Source organism: Anabrus simplex, chromosome 3 (genome assembly GCF_040414725.1).
Source record: "Anabrus simplex isolate iqAnaSimp1 chromosome 3, ASM4041472v1, whole genome shotgun sequence".
Classification (NCBI taxonomy): Eukaryota; Metazoa; Arthropoda; class Insecta; order Orthoptera; family Tettigoniidae; genus Anabrus; species Anabrus simplex.
The window spans coordinates 288,812,426-288,833,754 of record NC_090267.1 but is presented as its reverse complement, the minus strand read 5'-3'; the positions used below and the strand labels follow the sequence as shown (position 1 = coordinate 288,833,754).

At 40.4% G+C, this 21,329-nt stretch overlaps 1 protein-coding gene across 1 annotated transcript in view; it reads right to left on the bottom strand.

Annotated features, from left to right (window-relative positions):
* LOC136866273 (ATP-dependent DNA helicase DDX31) overlaps nucleotides 1-20,153 on the bottom strand; it is a 318,980-nt gene extending 298,827 nt beyond the window's left edge. Inside the window, exons 1-3 of the mRNA XM_067143097.2 lie at nucleotides 19,763-20,153; nucleotides 14,075-14,410; nucleotides 11,464-11,727 (exon numbers count right to left, since the gene is read on the bottom strand). Coding sequence (XP_066999198.2) covers nucleotides 11,464-11,727; nucleotides 14,075-14,410; nucleotides 19,763-19,834 — 672 coding nt within the window. The 5' untranslated portion in view covers nucleotides 19,835-20,153. The remainder of the gene's footprint in view (nucleotides 1-11,463; nucleotides 11,728-14,074; nucleotides 14,411-19,762) is intronic.
* Between the last annotated feature and the right edge of the window lie 1,176 nt (nucleotides 20,154-21,329).

The following is a 21,329-nucleotide window of genomic DNA, read 5'->3' as shown; positions in this document are numbered from 1 at the left end:
AGCGTGCATTGCAGCTGAAGGAGATCACTTTCAGCATCGTCTGTAAATACTGGCAAGTTCAGTTTAATTTCCTAGTTGATTTATTTATGTATTTATTTATTTATTACTGGTGAGTTCAGTTTAATTTCCTAGTTGATTTCTTTATTTGTTTATTCATTTACTTATTTGTCCAGAGCATCTATGTAGCCGGTGAGTTCAGTTTCGTTTTGTTTCTATAGGCGTAACTATGCCGCTTCTTTGAGCCGACTATGCCTGCTTGTCATTGCGGGCACTGCGCTCGCTGTCTCCGCTTCCCAGCGCACCTAATCCTCGGCACTCCGCTCTGAACTTTTAAACTAATCGCCCTGTAGAACTACACATAAAGTACGTAAAATGCGTTTGATTCGCAGCTCTGTTACGAAACTTGAAAAGTGGTACAAGGCCTGAAACGGAACTAACTCTGGCAGAGGTGCTCAACAAAGTAGAGATGCGTTTGAGGAGGGGGGGAGGAAGAGGAGGAGTGCTGATGGTTATTTGCCAGTCGGATGGAGACGTAAAGCCTTGTACAAACCTCTCGATACTACTCGACAAGAGAAGACTACGTACCACTACCATCCTATCATATGTCATTTATTTTATTAGCTTCCCTGATAAGACTGACGTCAGGAAGGGCATCGGCTTATAAAAATCGATCTGTCACAGCTCTGTCAGAAGGCCTGTCCGTTCGATTATGTAAAGATAAGCATGCATGTTTAAATCGCCCGCGCTCATTACGTCACAGCCCCGTCTCTACACCAAGGGAGAGACGGGCAAAGAACCTGTGAGTGCGTGAGTAATCCGTTTTACAGTAACTTGCAAACTCACCGTCAGTGTACCTCAAGCTGATGTACATGCGCACATGCAAACTAGCTTTTCCTTTCCCGTTTATGTCTCCAGCAGGATCTAATAGTCATTTGTTTACAGTAACCCACGAAGTCGCGGCGAGAGTGCACTGTTATGTCTCTAGCGGGATCTGATAGTCTTTTGATTACAGTAACTCAAGAAGTCGTCGCGAGAGCGCACTGATATGTCTGTAGCGCGATCTGATAGTCATTTGTCACGCTGTGACGTCACAGCTGTCAGGAGACGGCCTGCGCGTTCGGTTACGCAAAGATAAACATGCATTTTAAATCGCCCGCGCTTATTACGTCACAGCTCCGTCACTCCTCCAAGGGGATACGGACAAAGAGCCTGTGCTTGTGAGGTTAGGTTACCGTTCGTGCCCAAGGTTAGGTTAACAAACGTGTTAACCACACCTACAAGTCACGTCACCAGTTAGACTCCTCCAAGGGGAACCCTAAATAGCCTGCCTGAGGTTAGGTTGGCGTTCCTCGTAACGACGTTAGGTTAACACGTTATCATGGCGTCATAACCTCAACTACTAATCACCTAACCGATTGGACTCCTCCAAGGGGATCCGATAAAGAGCCTGTGTGAGGTTAGGTTAGTGTTCGTGCGGAAGGTTGAGTTAACACGTCATAATGACGTCTTAACCTCATCTGCAGGCCACCTAACCGATTTTTGGCTCCTTTATGGGCGCCCGATCCGTTTCAGCTCCTCCTAAGAGTCCGTGACCTTTCCGACTCGGCTCCTCCAAGGGGGGTCCGTCCAATTCGGCTCCCCCAAAGTGGCAGGTGAAGTTAGCATTGCCCTCGTACGTAATGGTATGACGTTATAACCTCACTTAGCGGTCAAAAACACTCCAGGTTGGCCAGTGAGGTTAGCATTGCCCTCGTACGAATGCGTATTACGTCATAACCTCACCTAGGGTTCAAAAGCACCCCAGATCATTCCCTCACTAATTCGGCCCCTCCAATGGAATCGGTAAGGTTAGGCTTACTCTCGTACTCAAGGTTATGACGTTATTCCGCGTTCAATAGTCTAGAACCTACACAGCCTTAATACTTAACTAGGGGTCAATAAGTGAGTTTCACTCGATAGCAATGATACGGGACTCTAAAGTCGTAACGCTAACCTGTTTTTTTTTGTTTTTTTACAAGTTGCTTTACGTCGCACCGACACAGATAGGTCTTATAGCGACTCAAATAGGGGTCAATGAGCTCGTGGGAAAATGCTGACTTAGCAACCATTGTTTTAGAACATACATAGCTCATACTACTCACATTCGGGCTAACAGCTCCGGAACTAAAGATCAGATCCAAATGATCGAGGTACCACTTGAATGTATAACGTGACACAAAATATGCGCGGAGCAAGGGGCTAAAAATATTAACGATGTTGAGGCATATGATTCAGTTTGCGATTAATAACTCCGAAACTAAAAGGCATAAAAGGTGGTTACAAGTCTAAATATATAGTCAGTGACGCCTATATTAGCATAAAAGAATGGTTCGAATCCCAAAATAATAACGCGGTAAGGTAAGGGCCCAACGACATTGACGCTGCTGAAACTGCGACCCGAAACTATCATGCGATGCAGTGGTATAGCCAGCAGGCAGTGCGCATTTCAAGAAGGCAGTCTTGCAAGGAACATTTGCGCAGTGCCTGGTGTGTATTTATCTCATTTTTTTGTAAGTAGGCATAAATGATCCACTAGATGGTAGTAACGCAAGTGTAGCTGTCCAAACTGACTCGTTCATTTTCACTCCTCAATAAAACACACACATTAGTAACAACCATTCCATCTGGTGCAACTTCCTTTGCTTAACCTCTGAATGTACACTTTCTTCGTCAATGGAAGAAGTTCGGCGAACGTTTCTGTGACTGAGTTTCACTCGATAGCAATGATACGGGCCTCTAAAGTCGTAACGCTAACCTGTATTTTTTTTTACAAGTTGCTTTACGTCGCACGGACACAGATAGGTCTTATAGTGACGATGGGATAGGAAAGGCCTAGGAGTGGGAAGGAAGCGGCCATGGCCTTATTTAGGTACAGCCCCAACATTTGCAGCTCACAGCTGCGCGCCCCTAACCACACGGCCAACTCACCCGGTAGCAGCATTCCAGCACGGATGTGAAACAAGCAGCGACGTTCAAACGTTCGGATGACTTGTTAATGACCGGACTATGTGCCACGTGCTGTAATTACTCATAGCACTACCTGAGCTATAAGCCCAAAAAAGGGCACTGAGAAACGTATCATCCACAGAATTCTGCGATAAGATATTCATCTGCATAAAACTGCATCACGGTGGGAGCCATGTACACTCACCGACTAGCAAAAGTGGACACGGTAAGCCATATGCTCTCACCACTTGGTACGCTACCGGCAACAAGGCGAGCAAATGTTAGAGAGAATATGACCGTGGATGAATGTTGGGCCAGGGTGTATGAACCAGAGCTCAAACGCCAGTCTGCAGAATGGCGACATTCCGAATCACCACGAAGACAGACGTTACGGCAAAACCCTTCCTCTGTGAAGCCGATGGTCATTGTGGCTTAGAGGCGTGATTGCGTGTCACTTCGACATGGCACACCGGTGACAGCAGCGTACTACAAGACCTGCAGAGCAAGTTACGCCGTGCCATTAGAGACAAACGCCCGGATCTTCTCAACAATGTCATCCTTCTACATGATAACGCCAAACCGCATGCAGCAGACGTGTGTGGAGGCAACTTCGGCGCTGGGTTGAGGGAAGTACTGGAACACCCGCCACCACTACTGGGCTTGTCTCCGTGCGAATTTGACATCATCACCAAAGTGAAGGAACCACTGCATGGAAGACGACTTGGGACGTGAGAAGACACTGACAACGCTGTGAAACATGAAAATGCAAAATTCACACATGGTGAGGCGGCTGGTAACCGACTCTCCCGAATCACTGGCAACGTGTTGTGGACTATCTATGGGACTACATCAAGCGTTTACCGTAAAGGTTGCTGTACTCTCTCTGAGAAAAAATATGTAGGGGAAGGATTTCATGGATCAAAGTTCCCTCGCTTTATACCCTACACCTGGTAAACCTACTCTCAATTATCCATATATTCCACGGTACCTTAAGCTCATTACTCCCGGCTATATATTTCCATTTGTCTGGCAGATCCCCCATTCGTGCGACAAAAATAGTTGCTATGAGATATGCATCAACAGTCGTATTTAAAGTAGCAATAGAAATGTGCATATCAAAGGGGAGAGCTGATGTAACTGGTTTTTACGTAAATAAGTCTCAAGATTTTTGTTTTATTACAGTTATGTACAAAAAAGAAAACATTATTATAATGGAAGATTACGATATCAATGCGGTGTTCAGTCACACGGTTAATAAATGTAGTTGTATAGTGCACCGTTGAACACGATATTAAAGCGTACCATACGATATTTTTTCCTTGTAGAATTGGTCTTTTAAGATGCTACCTTCGTTACCCACTCGCTCAGTTTGTTTCTCACACACTCGCGCGCGCGCGCGCGCGCGCGCACACACACACACTCACTGGGCGTTACCTTATGTTGATCGCTCTGGGGACGCTTCAAAACGATTTTACACTCGATTCGTCTAGAAACCAGAAGCATTGAAACTTCTAGAAGCTGAGTGCGGGTATGTAAAACGGCCACTTAACCTACAGAATATTAGTAAGCGTGCTGAATTCTTCAGAGCGCGTCATCGATCGCAAATGTTGTAGTAACAATAACAAAACAAGGACTATCGAGGGAAGTTCAAAGTCACATTTAAACACTTAGGAACTGTAGGGTGTATCTAAACATTTGTAACAAACGTCGTACGTGATTCCTGGGATCAAAACAAGAAAAATGTTCCTATGAGCATATGTCTTACAATGCGTCTGTTTTGAGATAGAGGCGTTGCACGTGGCCTCTACCCTACTGGCGTTTCTGTCGTCCATCATCCGTTTTTACTCCACGAAGTGGTCATATTTGGAAAATATGGTCTTATACTTGCATAACATACACGCGTGGACAGTTGAGAATCCCCATGGTACAGCTTTCTCTAATCATTAACAGCGCTTTGGACTCAAAAAGTGTGATGTATTATCCACGACAAACTTTTTTAAATTTCGTGTGGCTATTTCTAGCCGGGTGCCGCCCTTGTAAGGCAGACCCTTCGATAAGAGTGGGCGGCATCTGCCTTGCATGACCAACTGATCAGCCCATGCTACCCTGATGACAATCACAATGCCATGCGTGGAACATTGTTCAGCACTCAATATCAACGTGCACACGCTGTCGTCACATAACATCAAGGCTTACTCTAGTTATTCAAAACATACGTGGAGAAAAGTTTGTGGCGATGATCACCAACAATGCAAAAAACGTACAGATTGCCTGGAGAATAGAGGAAGAAAAGTACAAGCATATAACGTGCGTAAGATTGCTGCCCATAGCATCAATATGCTGGTCAAGGACATCATGGCTGTATCTGTACTCCAGGAAGTATTCCAGTTCAGTCAGAAAATAATCAAAGAATTAAGTCATGTCCCTCATGCTCTATTGGAAGCTAAACAGAAGTACAGGAATTTATCTGTAAGTTTAAAACTCCCCTCACCAATTCACTGGACAGTAGATTTATTAATTACTAGCAGTTACCCGCAGCTTGTTTGTTAAAAGTAATCGTTCCTTGGTACTGTACTAAAACATTATTTGAAAATCCCTAAAGTGTAAAACCTCACCAAAAAAATTAGTTTAATTTCCCCCCACAAACTCTCTGTAAACCACGTTTGCGATATTGCCTTTTTGGGGCTAAGATGACCATGTGATAGTACTGTACATTTGAGAAACAAAGTTGGAAAAAAGACATGGTACTTTATTATTAAAAGAGATTCCAAATACCTATTTCCACGTCTGTAAAATCTTCAATTTTTGAGATATAAGTACCCTCATAAAAGGTCAGTCAGTCAATCAGTCACGACATGTTATTTTATACAGATGTTTTGAAAGCCTGCTAAAGAACAAATAGGCTATTCTAGAATCCGTCATTTCTTCTTCAGTTCGTTTCAATAACATGGTAATAAGTGCTGTGTTAAAGGACACATGGGGGTAACTTGAACAAGCAGGTCGCTTACTGCGGCCAATGCCTACCGCCATCACCAAATTTGAAGCAGACAATGTCATGTTGTCGGATATGCATCATCGCTTTATTAGAACTTTAAAAGAGGTGGACCTTCTAACAAACAATAGCGCAACGCTATCTCCAGATCATCAGATATTTACTACATCTGCAATAACAAATAAAAAATTCACCTGTAAGCCTATCCATAATGCGCTGAATCTGTTACATCCACTGGTCTGATGATGATGATGATTGTTGTTTAAAGACGCCTAATATCTAGGTCATCAGACCCTAACAGTACGAGGTGAAACGAAATGTAATAATAATCAAGATTTTAAAATGTATCCACTGTCTAGAATTTAAAATTAATGATGATAAAAAATAAGATTATGAATTTAAAATAATCAGTGGATCTAATTTGCAGTGCCTTATTTTTTATGAAATGATACAAAAAATAAATTAAAAAGAATAAGGCATTGCCTTTGGCGTGAAATCTTATATATCATTCAAATTAAAAGTTTAAAAAACACATTAATATAAATCAATACTAATAGAAAAAATCCCAATCCAAGTAAGAACAAATAGATTATCTAAAGCACAAAAATTAACATGGGATATCTACAAAAAGAAATGTCTATCAATAAATACAAAAATAAAACACTACAACACAGTTATAAAACCGGAAGCTACATATGCAGCAGAAACACTCTTTTACCTGAATAAACAATCAAAGACTGACAGACTTCAGAAAATTGAAAGGAGGATTGGAAGAACCTGTATCAACAAAAAATATCAGAAAGATGGACAGTGGCGGTTAATACCTAACAAAGTCGTGTACAAAGAGCTAGAACCCATTACAGATATTATGCGTAAGAGAAGACTGGGATTCTTTGGACATATCATGAGGGTGCAGGACTCGAGACTTCTGAAACAACTAGTACAACACAATCTCGTCTCAAAAAATACCACAACAGGATGTAAATGGATCAGAGAAGTAAGAGAGGATCTGAAGGAAATAGGCCTTACAACAGAAGACACCAAAAATAAGATAAAATTGAATACAAAACTCAAGAATACAAACCTCCGCTTTACCCTTACACAAAACAAACCAACACCACGCACATTTTCAACTGAGGAAAGGGCACGAAGATCGGAGAGTCTGAAGAAGTACTGGGAGGACCGCAAAGCCCGAACAATCCCTTCAAAGAGACCTGAACGACGGACTGACTAAAGTGATCCTATGTTGTCATAAAAGAAGAAGAAGAAGAAGAAAACAACTTGGTTAACAATAAAGTAAAATTAAAAACATTTAAAATTCACTTATATACACGATAAAAACTGGCCACTATCCCGCATAAAACAGATGACAAGGTCTACTGACTGCTCGTTATCTCGTAGGGTGGGGGAGATGGTGCTCCAAAATTTTGGACTACGGCGTAGATCGGCCAGGTCCACGCACTCCGTAAGGCATACCACGGTAAGATGACCGCCACAGGTACACACCAGGAGGGCTTCTTCCGTTAGTAAGTAGAAGTGTGTTGCTATATCGTGGCCGATCCAAAGGCGACATAACACCACTGCTTCTCTCCGAGAAATCCGGAGTTCATTTTATCGCTCTCAGCTTATTTGGAAGAGGAGTGACCAGCCACTCCAGCTCTCAATCCAACATCACCAGATGTCTCAGCTGAGAACAAATATCACTGGATGGAACTTTGTAAGGAAACGAGGGGAATTTGACTGCCTCCTTGGCAGCCCTATCAACTAATTTCCTGCTACACCCTTGTGGCTTGGAAGCCACACAAATGTGATTCTGGTGCTAGCACTCCAACAACCGGCCAGCAGGCCAGAAAGTGCCGGCATTCATTGGACAGAGACGTGATCCAATCCGTCACTTGGCCGGTGTCTCACAACAATCATCATATAAATGTTAAAAAATATCAAATACATGATTTTAATTGTTAATAATTCTTCAACAGAAGGTTTCAGTACTATGAAATTGTCTTAATGCATTTAAAAAAATCCAAATAAAGAATATAACTACCATAAAATTCGTAGTGAATGAAAAAGCAAAGACAAAGAAAGTTAATGTAAGTTGTAACTTAAATACTAATGATTACTTCAAAAGTAAGACTCGTTTTTCTTCAGCGTTTATCCCGGCTGCTTGCGGGGTCCACTATATGGATCTGTTGTATCCATTTTGTTCTATCTTGGGCTACATATGGATGGATATTCACGCTTTTGAGTCATTGTGTAGTGTGTCGCTCCAGCGTCGCTTAGGTCGTTTCTTTGGTCTTCTGCTGACGACCTCTAGGTGGTAGCCCGTCTTGGCAACTGTGTCGGCCCCTGCCTGTAAAACGTGCCCAAACCATTGGAGACGACTCTCGTCATTTTCTCATGGACTGGTGCAACACCAACCCGTTTAATTGTGGAGTTGTTGCAAACGCAACTTAATTTAGTAATAATAATAATAATAATAATAATAACAATGTTAATGTTTTTACGTCCCACTAACTGCTTTTGACGGTTTTCGGAGATGCCGAGGTGCCGACATGTTGCCTCACAGGATTATTTTACCTGCCAGTAAATCTACCGACACGAGGCTGACGTACCTGAGCACCTTTGAAAACCACCGGACTCGCCAGAATCGAACATGCCAAGTTGGGGTCAGAAGGCCAGCGCTCTACTGTCCGAGCCAATCAGCCCAGCAAACTAATTTAGTGATGCCTACTGTCCACTTCAGCATCTTTGCCTCAGTCGTAGTGTAGGCCAACATTCAGCCATAGAGTGCGACAGGACGTATGACTTCATGATAGATTTTTTTATTGCAGATCTTTCATCCAGCAGTCGCAAGTGACTCCGGTTGTTCGCTACTACATCCAGGATGCATTAATTCTCATGCTGTTCACTTCAACGAATCAACCATCATCAGTTATTGTAGAAGCAATGTAAGTTATTTGAATTTTCTCACCCGTAGCTTGTCGTCACCGTCTACTTTCATGATTCCCATTTCATGCACATCTGACGACAGGTACTCAGGTTTATGTGTTAATGCCATACTTTCATACCTGTGTAACATCTCATTTGGAGCTTAATGTTTCCGTAAGCTCACGCTTGGAGCACTGTGTCAGCACACAGCAAGCCACCTGGTGACGAATGAGACTACCACTACAATTCTCCAATGGTAAAATATTCTTAAATTCAAACCCTCATTATTGTAGAAGACTTTCTCGTAGACAGTTGAGATTTTCTTCTGAAGACGCGGAGCAAAGTTCTCTGCGAAACGTAAAGAGTTTCACCTTGTTTTCTTGACAAGGCATAAGCCCAAAAGCCCATATCATGTCTAAAAAACTCAACAGAATTGAAGATACCAATATCGCCACTAGGCTAAGACAGCAAATGGAGCCATACAGTACTGCCAACTTCTGAAATGAAGATGTGTACCATTACCTGCTACATACGAAAACCCCTCCTTCCCCTATATATATTTATATGTGTGTGTTCTCCCTAGGACCTTTCTAATGGATGCACCGACCAGCCGTTTTCACTGACCGCCCAGCTATCATAACATACCGTAGATATCTGCTAGTTACATAATATTTCAAGTTGCTTTACGTCGCACCAACACAGATAGGTCTTATGGCGACGATAGGATAGAAAAGTGCTAGGAGTGGGAAGAAAGCGGCCGTGGCCTTAATTAAGGTACAGCCCCAGCATTTACCTGGCGTGAAAATGGGAAACCACAGAAAACCATCTTCAGTGCTGCCGATGGTGGGGTTCGAACCCACTATTTCCCAAATGCAAGCTCACAGCTGTGCGCTCCTAACTCGCTTGGCTTATGTAATATTAATACATATTTCAGTCACTGAAAACCTATAACCTGTTTTCCAGTCAGTGACCAGGTCAGGGATGGAATGAATGAAGTCCCATCTTGCAGCGAGGATAGAAATTTTGCTGGCTGCCGAAGCCTGTCGCACTCCTCTGGGGCAATGATTAACGACTGACAGATGAAATTAAATGATGATGGAGAGTGTTGCTGGAATGAAAGTTGACAGGGAAAACCGGAGTACCCGAAGAAAAACCTGCCCCGCCTCCACTTTGTCCAGCACAAATCTCACATGGAGTGACCGGGATTTGAATCACAGAAAGCGGTGAGAGGCCAGCACGCAGCCACCTGAGCTATGAAGGCTACACATATTTCAGGCATTATGTGTTCCAAATTAAAATGTAAACACTGTAAAACTGTTGATTTAAATGAAAAATCTTCATTATTGTCAGCCTAATTGCACAAGTTACATCAAAGTTCAGCTTATCACGTAGTGTCGTGCGCGAGCGGTGTCTCGATTAGCGTTGGATCGCATGCCAGCACTCGATTGTGCGGGATGTAACAAACACGTCTGGCTCCCCACAGCAACCGAGTGATTACGAACGAGCAGTGGAACACTAGAAGTTCAAACTACTCTGTTACGTCTTCTTCGTGATAACACTAAAATAGTTCATTTTTGCAGTTAATGTTTACCTGTCTAATATTATTGTTAATGGCCTGAGGGGAATTAGTTGAAATTTTATAATATTTATTTTTTACGTAGTATTCCCCGCCCGGCTACTCGTTCCTCCCACCCAGCTAATGAAAATATCTGGGGAGAGCACTGTATATAATAGAGAGAGAAAGAAAGATAATAACATATAAACTAATATATAATAGGATTAACACAATGACAATTTGGTGTGGGAAGAGAGAACATCATTTTCAGTTCTTCTACATCCATTTCTTCTCAGCCCCCAATGACGTTGTTTCTTCTTCTGAGCTTTATCAGAAGGGCGGACAATGATACTCACTGAGTACAGAATAAACAGAAAGCTGGATGAACAAAGAAAGAGCTAGATACCTAAGATAAATATAGGTGGTATATGGCTATAGACAGACAATGAATTCGTCATTATGTTTATTCGAATGTATATTACTATTCATGATCCTATCCCTCTACATAGGACTTGATTTAAAACTTGTTTGTTCCTCTAAATTACTCAAGATCCAATCAGCTGAGTGGGTACGATTCATCATCCTGAACAATGGTTAGATCCTCAAGGTGCACCATTACAGGGTATATGGTCATATAAAGCTCCCCAAAAATCATACGCAACACTAAAGTAGCATATAAAGGAATCAAAACTGAGGCTGGGCAGGTCTTTTCCTCCTCCACTATACACGTACTAGTTAACAATAACGTATGCTACTCAGAATGACATTATTATTATTATTATTTAACACACAAAATAAAGCATAAATAGCACATACAACAGAAATGGCTAAAGACAAGTAAATTATAAATTCCTATTGTTCTACCATCAAATCGGTTTTCATAAGATACAGCTTAAACACCATGCTCTTTGTAATCCATCACCAAGTCAGTCTACATAAACAGAAAATCTGCCTTCCATTCGCAGTATGATCCAACATCATACAAAAATTAAGATGTACTCACCTTTACAAGCTTGATGAACCATTCATACGTTTGTAACGCTAATTCTCGAGTCGGAACTACCACCAAAGCGTGCACCCCATCTGTCCGAGTCAATTCCGGTCTTATTTTCTGTAATGCTTCCACAATGGGCAAAGCATAAGCTAGAGTTTTTCCACTTCCAGTCTGTGACCGAACTAAAGCATCATTGCCTTCTAAAATAACAGGGATTGCTTTCTGCTGAACTGTGGTTAGTTGGTTCAGTCCCAAACTTTGTAAGTTTGACACCTGTAAAAAATCAAATAGGCTACATCAATATGTTGTATTGCATGAATAAGGCTGCAATCTTGACCAAAATGAACATTTTAAAATACACATGATGATTATTATTAGTATTACAGTATTATTTTACAATCTCTGCAGTTTAACTTCTGTCTGAATTAAACTAACTTACATCATACTTGAATACTACAGTAAATAATTACCTTAACAATGCATAAAAATGCTCACTCCTTAATAAGCAACAAAAAATCATCGATACATGACATTACAGTAAGTCAAAAATTACATTTCACTGTTTAACTGCTCAGAAACAAAGGGACAGACCTCACTCTGATAGTTTCATAGTCACACTGAAAAACTGTACACAGGTCAACAAGTAGAATCTTAGCATAGTGAGATTTACAAAAAGGTGAGTGGTACGAGGAGGTCTGTATATAGTAATCCCTTTTCTGGGGCCAATAACACAGAATCTGTTAATATTAACAGGAGGAATATGTTTCCATACACAGAGAAAGTAATGTCTGTACAACAAGCATGAAAGTTGTGCAGTGAATTTGTAGAAGGCCTATCGACTGAGAAAGACAATGAGCGGTGTGGTCTTCCATCAACATCAGATCAATATTTAAGAACAGGCGTGTAATGCTAAATCAGATAGAGGTGTTCAACGAACAGGACACCACTTTCAATCTTCAAAGAAAGACACCCATTTAATGCTATGACAAATGCTTGAATAACTTTGGAAATTATGTAAAAACAAAAAACAAAAAAAATTGTTAAATGAAGGAGTGATGCCAAAATGGAGCAGTGTTCTTTATTTTTACCTGTTCTTATCTGCTCATCTACAAAACATTATTTGGCTTATACCGCTTTTCACGAGAGATTAATACTGATGTAAACAAATAGGCGGAGCACGCTATCGTTGCACGTTGACATAGACATAGTTGATAGGAGAAGCAACCGTCGCACTCACTTTACTGAATGCGAGCTCGAAGAAAGGTAGTACGTCGCATTAATTTTATTTTATTTTAGTTTATTACATTTAGAGAGTTTGGGAGAGTACGTAATCAAATTAAAATATGGCTGTCATATATACCGGTGTGTGTGTGTGTATATATATATATATATATATGTTTTGTTAAATTGTGATTAAATAACAAGAAATGAAAGCACAAGGCGTGGTGTAATACAAGAAGTCTTCTCGTAGTGGGGGAAAGTCCCAAGCTGTACAGGATGGAGATAAGGTGTTGCATCCTGCAGCAGCAGTCAGTGAGTCAGTATTCATAGTGAGAGAAATGGACCATTGCATATAGTGAAGCAACTCAGAAGTGACCACAGGCAGTGCATTGTGAATGTGTTCAATAAACTAAGTGAACAGAATCCAGGTTTAGTCGTTTATTCAGAAGTTCAGATCTATGCACTGTTGTCGTATGCGATGCGCAGCCCTGTACATCCGAACACGAGACGTTGACGAGGTGAAGGTCGGTACTACACGCTCAGCGAATCACAACTCTTTCTTTAGCGGAGGCGCGGACATACTATGTTTACATCAGGATTAAACTCTCTTGAAAAGACATTTACCTATGTAATTAAGACAGTTTCATGATAATGACTTAAGGACTCAACTGTATTTGTAATGAACACTCCTTTGTATCTGAACATTAAGAAAGAACGCGGACCGAGCTCAATAGCTGCAGTCGCTTAAGTGCGGCCAGTATCCAGTATTCGGGAGATAGTAGGTTCGAACCCCACTGTCGGCAGCCCTGAAAATGGTTTTCTGTGGTTTCCCATTTTCACACCAGGCAAATGCTGGGGCTGTACCTTAATTAAGGCCACGACCGCTTCCTTCCCACTCCTAGCCCTTCCCTGTCCCATCGTCACCACAAGACCTATCTGTGTCGGTGCGACGTAAAGCAAGTAGCAAAAAAAAGAAAGAACGCTGGCTAAACTTTAATGGATTTAACTGCTTGATTCTTAATATCCTTTACATAGTGATGACAGAATTATTTACTATACTTTTTAAATAGATTCAGAGATTGCACTATCCTTCAAATATCAAATATAAACAACAGTGCAAGATTTATTTTATTTAACATAGCATATTTCATAGCTTACCATGCCAAACCACTGCAAGATTTTTGTGATCAAACTGAACTGCTCAGGAAAGTAGGCATTCCAGTGAGTGAGATATATAACAACCAAAACAGAATGCACTAATTTCACATACTTCATAGCTGAAAATATTCAGCAGCAAAAACTTGTTAGCAGTTAATGCTTCAACAGTGTGTTCTAATAAATCTTGCACTTGCACACTGAAGCTAAAAAGAAAACAAAAAGTTTTTAATCTCTTACTTACTGAAAACTTATGGATGGGCAGATCCTTGAAATCTGTGTTTGAAAATACAGTCTCCTGTACTGGGTTAACCATCCGTCGAGCAAAGGGTGGAATTGCAGGATTATTGCCAAACAAGGATGATACTTTGCCACTAGATGATTTATACTTCTGCTTAGTCTCACTATTTTGACGACCTTCCGTCTTCCTATGCTTATCTGTTGAATTATCATAGGTTTTTTTGGAAGTTCTTGATTTCTGGCGAGGAGTATCACTAAAATCATTATGAACATTAATCTCAGGTTCAGAAAAATCTTCATTTTGTTTCTTTAACTTCTTCTTCTTCCTCATATTTAGTTTCTGAAAAAGGAAAAATGTAAATAAAAATTACTTTATTAAGATTATCTATATAAATATTGTCAATCAATGCCCAGGCAAAACTAATGAATATAAAGAAATGAAATTTTGGGGATATATTTACAGTGTAGATACCCACTAAGGAAGGGATTCAAAAAATTCCACCCCTAAGAAGATGAAACAGGGGTATTACCCTAAAAATTGAAATACTCATTCCTCTGAAACAGTTCAGCAAACAAAGTTGAAATGATGATGTAAATGATCTTGTGTATAAACTGTAGAAATATACTGATAGTTCTATCATCAGATTATTTGTAAAATTAAATAACATAATTTGACCAAAAAATTAAAATTTGACAACACAAACAGAATTTCATGCTCCACAAACATATTTTACGAACACATACGGTGAGTGATATGAATATACCAAAATATTACAGTTTTAATATTTCTGTATCTTTTATAATAGAAGCTCAAATTGTATGCAATATCGTCATCTGTATATAAATAAGCATGCTATTAATATAGTCTTATGTTAGCACAAATTAGCATAGCATATATTCGTGTGCTGTAGATTTTTTAAAGCAATTTGCACCAAAATTCTGAAGATTCATGAGGCTGAACTGAAGAGAGTAAACTGTAATATCTTCACATGCTAAAATGCTTGTCTAAAAGCTGAAAAAGAGTATCCTGAACACTTTTGCTGATTTTCTTTCAATCTGATTACCCATTCATCGAAGTTGATGGGATCCCTATGGGCATACAGGAACGGTGTAATGACGACTGCATTCTTGTTTGCCAACTTGTAACATGCAGGAAGGATGTGACCCTCAAAGAATTTGCCTTTTAGTAGTAGTATATTCTGCATTCCATTTGAGGACAACAATGTTAAATGACGGGCTTGGAATACTGTACAGATATGCTTGGTTCTCCCAGAAAGAGTTGAAAACTACAGAAGTATGATTTTATATTCTGTAGAGGCACATGGGCCTGAGATTCTGCAATTGAGTGTCCAAGCATAGAGCTAACCAAAGCATTTCACTTAGTGTCATGGTTGAGAACAGTAGAAGCCCTCACTTTCCACACTTCCAAGGGTTTTCATGACCTGTACAAAGTAGCCTTTGTTTAGTCAGCCTCATACTGTGTCTGCTTCTTATCCAGAGACAACCAGATTCAATCCCTGGTTAGTCAAAGAATCTTAATACTGGGCTGAAGGCTGAAATGGATTTCACACAGCCTCAGGAAACTAAATGAAGAGCTGTCTGTTAATATTATTTTTTTTACAACAATTGGCTTTACGTTGCACACACACAGATAGGTCTTATGACGATGATGGGATAGAAAAGGGCTAGGAGTGGGAAGGAAGTGGCCGTGGCCTTACAGTTGCATGCCCCTAACCACACGGCCAACTCACTCGGTAGCTGTCTCTTAAAAGAACCAGAGGACCTGGTCACAAACGCCAAGCAATGTGGCTGACAATACCATCATGCTGACCACACTTCCACATTTGCAGGAATGGCAGCAATCGTCTTGGAAGATCAAAGCCCATAGGGAGCTGTATGTACCATGCAAGTGGTTGAATCAGAGATGTCTGTCTGTTAGGCCATCAGCCCAGAGGCTGGTTGGATCCTCAAATAGCACCACCAAAGGTTATGCTGTTATAAGGAAACCCCAAAAACCAATGGCAGCACCAAAATGAGGCGTACTAGGCAAGAAGAGGAGTGAGGTAGTTTGCCATTGCTTTCCTCACTGGGTCAGAAAGTACTATTGCAGCATGACTGACCCTATAAGCAGCACCGTTCATAACACTCAGATGCACTAGTCGTGCTCTGAATGTCATTACTCAGCACTAGGTACCCATACCCCAGCAGCTTCCATATTGTCACATCCATTGATGTTGACTGGGACTTCGGTGGAAGCTACACTTTACTCTGGCCTGTGCCGAGAGATGGATGTAAACGTACTGTATCCATCAAGAAATGACAGCAAGCATGAATCAGAGATATGCCATACAATTTGGTGACTAGATTTCAAGAACCAAAAAGGAGACAAATATGAAAAACATGAAAACAAGAAACTGAGTAGCAATCACCTTGCATTTGGAAGATGGTGGATTCAAAACTTACTATTGGCAGCCGTGAGGAAAGTTTTCTATGATTTCTCATTTTCACACCATGCAAAAGATGGGACTGTACTTTAATTAAGACCCCAGTCACTTCCTTCCCAGTTCCTGCCTAGCCCTGTTGCCACAAGTTTTGTCTATTTACTTATTTTATTCATTTTCCAAGTCCAGATACACTGCTAAATAATGTTCTTCCAATATTTGGCTACAAGGACAGCTTTATCATTGGCCTGCAAAACATCTTCCTTTGTGCACAGCGATGGTAAATGCTGACAAACCAGAAGGTGTTCTTCATCCTGTAGTAGTCCACAAACACAGGTCATGTCTCCTTGTAAATAGCCCCACTTACGGAAACTAGGTTAGACTTGCACTCTGAAACACCTGTCTGACGTCTTCCAGATGGGATATAGAAGGTGAAAACCTGCAGAAGGTTCTTCCTTTAAACTCAGGGATGGATTACGTACGTGCTGTTGCCACAGTTCACGCCATCGGTTTTCTGGCGTATCAACAAGTGGCATGGTTGTTTTTAAAGAACTCTTCCTTGACTTGAGTCTAACGGGCTGCATTTGATGGCCATAAAGGGAGTGACGTGGATTGGTTGATTGCTTCTGACGTTCAACTTCCACTGCTACTTCCCTTCTTATGTGAAGAGGTGTGATTCCTGCGATAGGATAGATATTTTCTGTTGGAGTTGGTCTCAGACACCCTGTAATTATGCGACCAGTCTCGTTCACAGCAATATCTACTTGCTTAGCATGGGCAGAATTTCTCCATATAGCTGATAGTCCGAGGGTCAGGGCAGATGTGCGTAGGACATGAGGGTATGCACCCCAAGATGTGCCTCTTAGTTTACTACTAATATTATTATTATTATTACCGTCTGAATGTTTGACATGAAACCATGAGGAAAAAAAGAAATAATCTTCTCAATGAATGATGTCATCTTGCAAAATCCTAAAACTTAGAGAGTGGCAGAACAACACACATTATAGCCTAGTGGGCGGGCCAACCTAAAGCAGAAGGATGATGATGTATGTAAAACGTAACAATATATAAAGATAGGTCCAATTAAATGTACCATTTATAAGTAAGATGGACCTGAAACACAAGTAGCGGCGACTTTTATTATATGATATTAGGAGAAAGAAAGTAGAATTATTCTTCATTAAAATTTTCCGTTGCATAAATAAAACTAATACATAGGTAAAGCAAATTTTACAGTTATGCTGATATGGTAAGTATGAAAGTAATTACAGGTTTAGTAAAAATGGTGTGAACATAAGTCCACTTTCTTAAAACAGTTCAATAATTTTTAGACCACAACTTCCAGTAAGGATATAAAGTAAGAAATGAATTTGTTTACTTGTATATAATAGCCATATGGCCTCCATTTAAGAGACAGGCACACTACCCATAGACCTAGGGGCCACAATACAATACAATACAACATAGGCAATAATATATAGCCTATATGATGGAATGAATGAGGAGGGATAGAGTAACCCTTCTTGCAAAAGCCTTGGTCCAGCTGGCCTGGCTGGTAGTCCTCTTTAAGGGTACCTTGCTAAGGTAATAGTGAAGTCCTCAATGACGGGCTCAGCAGACAAGGAGTCCTTCAGTATGATTAACTCAGCGGAAGAGACGTAGATCTTCTTGGGATTAATACGGAATACAACTGGGGAGAATTGGGCAGTTCCAAATAGTGCCTGTTTCAGATTGGCATCTGATTACGAGTGTGCATAAAGATCACGCACCCCACTGCACCTATCAATGCCCTAGAAAATTATCACAGACGTAAGAAATGAAAAATAGGAAAAATTACTCCATCGTGGTTACCAACTTTCTGTTGGAAGATAGTACCATGAGAAGAAGAGATTAAATTACCCTGAAGTTTTCTATTTTCCTCAAATCACCAATATATTTAGCTTTTAACCTGAGTAGTTCCTAGTATCTAGCAGTGCTGATGAAATTGGTGACAATTTGGAAGATGGCTGAATATAGAACATATTAAAGCCAGAACATACAACAGTAACAAATATCTTTTGTCTACATTTAATAGTCTGAAGAACAAACAGAAGGCTCCTCCCTCAAAGTCAAAGTAAGGAAAATTTGAAAAGGTTAGCACCATTTGTGAGAGCAGTGTAGTGATTCACAGGACTTATGTCAGATTTCCTTTTCTTTTGGCCTCAATTATACTAGCTTGTGGGACGTGGAGAGTCAGAACTCCTCCAAAACAAATAATCTTGATGTTATATGTCCCTAAACTGAATCAACAACCGAGTTATAGAAAAAAAAGAACAACTGAACTAAATACCGTACAATCTTCTTATTTTAAATACCAACTTCTATAATCGGAACACATTTGTGACCTGTCTAAAAGCCAATACGATAGATACCATGCTCTTCTGTGGAATGAGAGATCAATTATTATCACATCATATTGTATCATTAACACAATTTTGTAGCGAATAAGTTTCTACTCTGCAGATTGTTGATTATAAATACGTTATCAATTAAGAGGGAAAATAATGGGTAGGCCTAACATCAGGATCTCACAACAGAGACGACGATAATGGATAATGCAGAAGAAAGTGCAGTTCAATACCAAAAAAAAAACAACGTTCATGCTATACACACTGTACTATGAAACAAATGCAGGCAACTGCAAATCTGACAGGAGCATTTGAGGTCAAGGGAAACGTGTATTCGTGTGTCATGTTTCTTTGAAGCAAATTGAATGATGCATTAATCATTTCAGATTAGAGCTGCGATCAGTTAATCATATAGAAGTTCTGTGCCTAATTTATTCAATACAACACCAGTATTTCTAAACAGAGATAAGTAACAGTAAAGAATACACATTTCTGAACATGCCTATATGACAAGACAATGACAAACCTACATTTATTCCAGTATGAAAACAGTACTATAAACACAAACAAACATGTCGAGAATCACTAATAGGATTACCCTACCGCTTATTAAAAAAGAAATTGATAAATTTGTCTGGGCATGAACAGTTAAGCAATCTAACCTCACTTTCTTGCCAATATACTGTATCTCATTAATAAGAAAAGCTCACAGTATAAAATATATTCTTTCTAACATTAAATTTACAAGTTTCCCTCTAAGGGAAAAATAACTGGGCAACAAGAATTTTAAGAACGAAATATAAGTATACAATATTCCAAACATGACATCGACTATAATAGGCTGCACATCGTCATCCGTACCTTGGAAATAAGGTTCTCTCCTTCCACCGATGTAGATATATTCAGATGTATGTCACTTTCCTCGAACTCCATGATCGTTTTAATTATAAAGTCTGATCTGTAGGGTATAACTACAACACCCACCGAAACACGTGTACGATGTAAACAATCCCTGCGACCATCATGCCAGTTTTACTCAGAGAAATCCACCGTAGGAGATAGAACACTCATGCTTTCCCCAAAGATCTTCAGCTTCACTCAAATCTGATTGCCTGGGTATTTGCCCAAAGATGGTGGAGGAAGAGTGATGACATTTTAATTAAATGGACAAAACAATGCGATTATCAATCCCAGGAGCTTTGTCTGAAGTTCACACGATTGGAATTGAGTTGTTGGATACAAATACTGAGCAATTGCAGTACCATAGTACTTGTCACAAAAGAAAGAACAACAAAATTAACCTCATGCTGTACTGTACACGTATGAATATAAATTCAAGCGAAGATAGAACTGTATACTTTTACAGAGAGCAAAAGTAAACGCAGATTTATAAATCAGGCCTACTACTGTCGGTGGAAAAAAGTATAGACACTCGAGTTAATACATAAATAAAAAGTTTATCCTTTGTCTCACATAGAAACAAGCTACACCGACATTTAGCTTATTTTATTCTACGTTTAATTACGATATGTGGAGTAGAAATTTTTATCGCACCCAGTTAAAATTTTAATGCAGGTTGAACAAAAAAAAGTGCCGGTATTTTTTTTTTTCCATTTCCAACTGGGTGCTCACTTTGAAAATCCATAACAATAAAAGTATTGATCTGATCGTTTCTTTCTATCTTAATCCGTCTACCCTCCAGGGTTGGTTTTTCCCGCGGACTGCCTTTGGGCAGTGTCCTGGAGCGTGAGACTTTGGGTTGGTGGGGGTACAACTGGGAAGGAGGACCAGTACCTCGCCCAGGCGGCATCACCTGTTGTGTTGAACAGGGGAAGAGATAGACAAGGAAGAAGAAGGAAGCGGCCGTGGCCTTAAGTTAGGTACCGTACCATCCCGGCATTTGCCTGGAGGAGAAGTGGGAATCCACGGAAAACCACTTCGAGGAAGGCTATGGTAGGAATCGAACCTCCTCTACTCAGTTGCTCATCCAAGGCTGAGTGGACCCAGTTCAAGCCCTTGTAACTCTTTTCAAATACCGTGGCAGAGCCGGGAAACGAACCCAGGCTCCGGGGGTGCCAGCTAATCACACTAACCACTACACCTCAGACAATCTGATCGTTACCAAACTAATACATCTTAAAGTAACTCATTGTTGACCTGTATACCAAATTTTTATAACATCTGATATTTGTGAAAAAGGTTGTAAATTTTGTGAAACAACATTTTCTCATTACTGGGTGATCATAGCCGTAAACAATTTGGCTTATTTATGAAGCTCATGAGCAGAAACGGGTATTTGCCTATTTTATTCCTGTTTTCAGAAACATAGTCTTTTTTTTTTTTTTGCTAGTGGCTCTACGTCGCACCGACACAGATAGTGTGAAAATTGGAAACCACGGAAAACGATCTTCAGGACTGCCGACAGTGG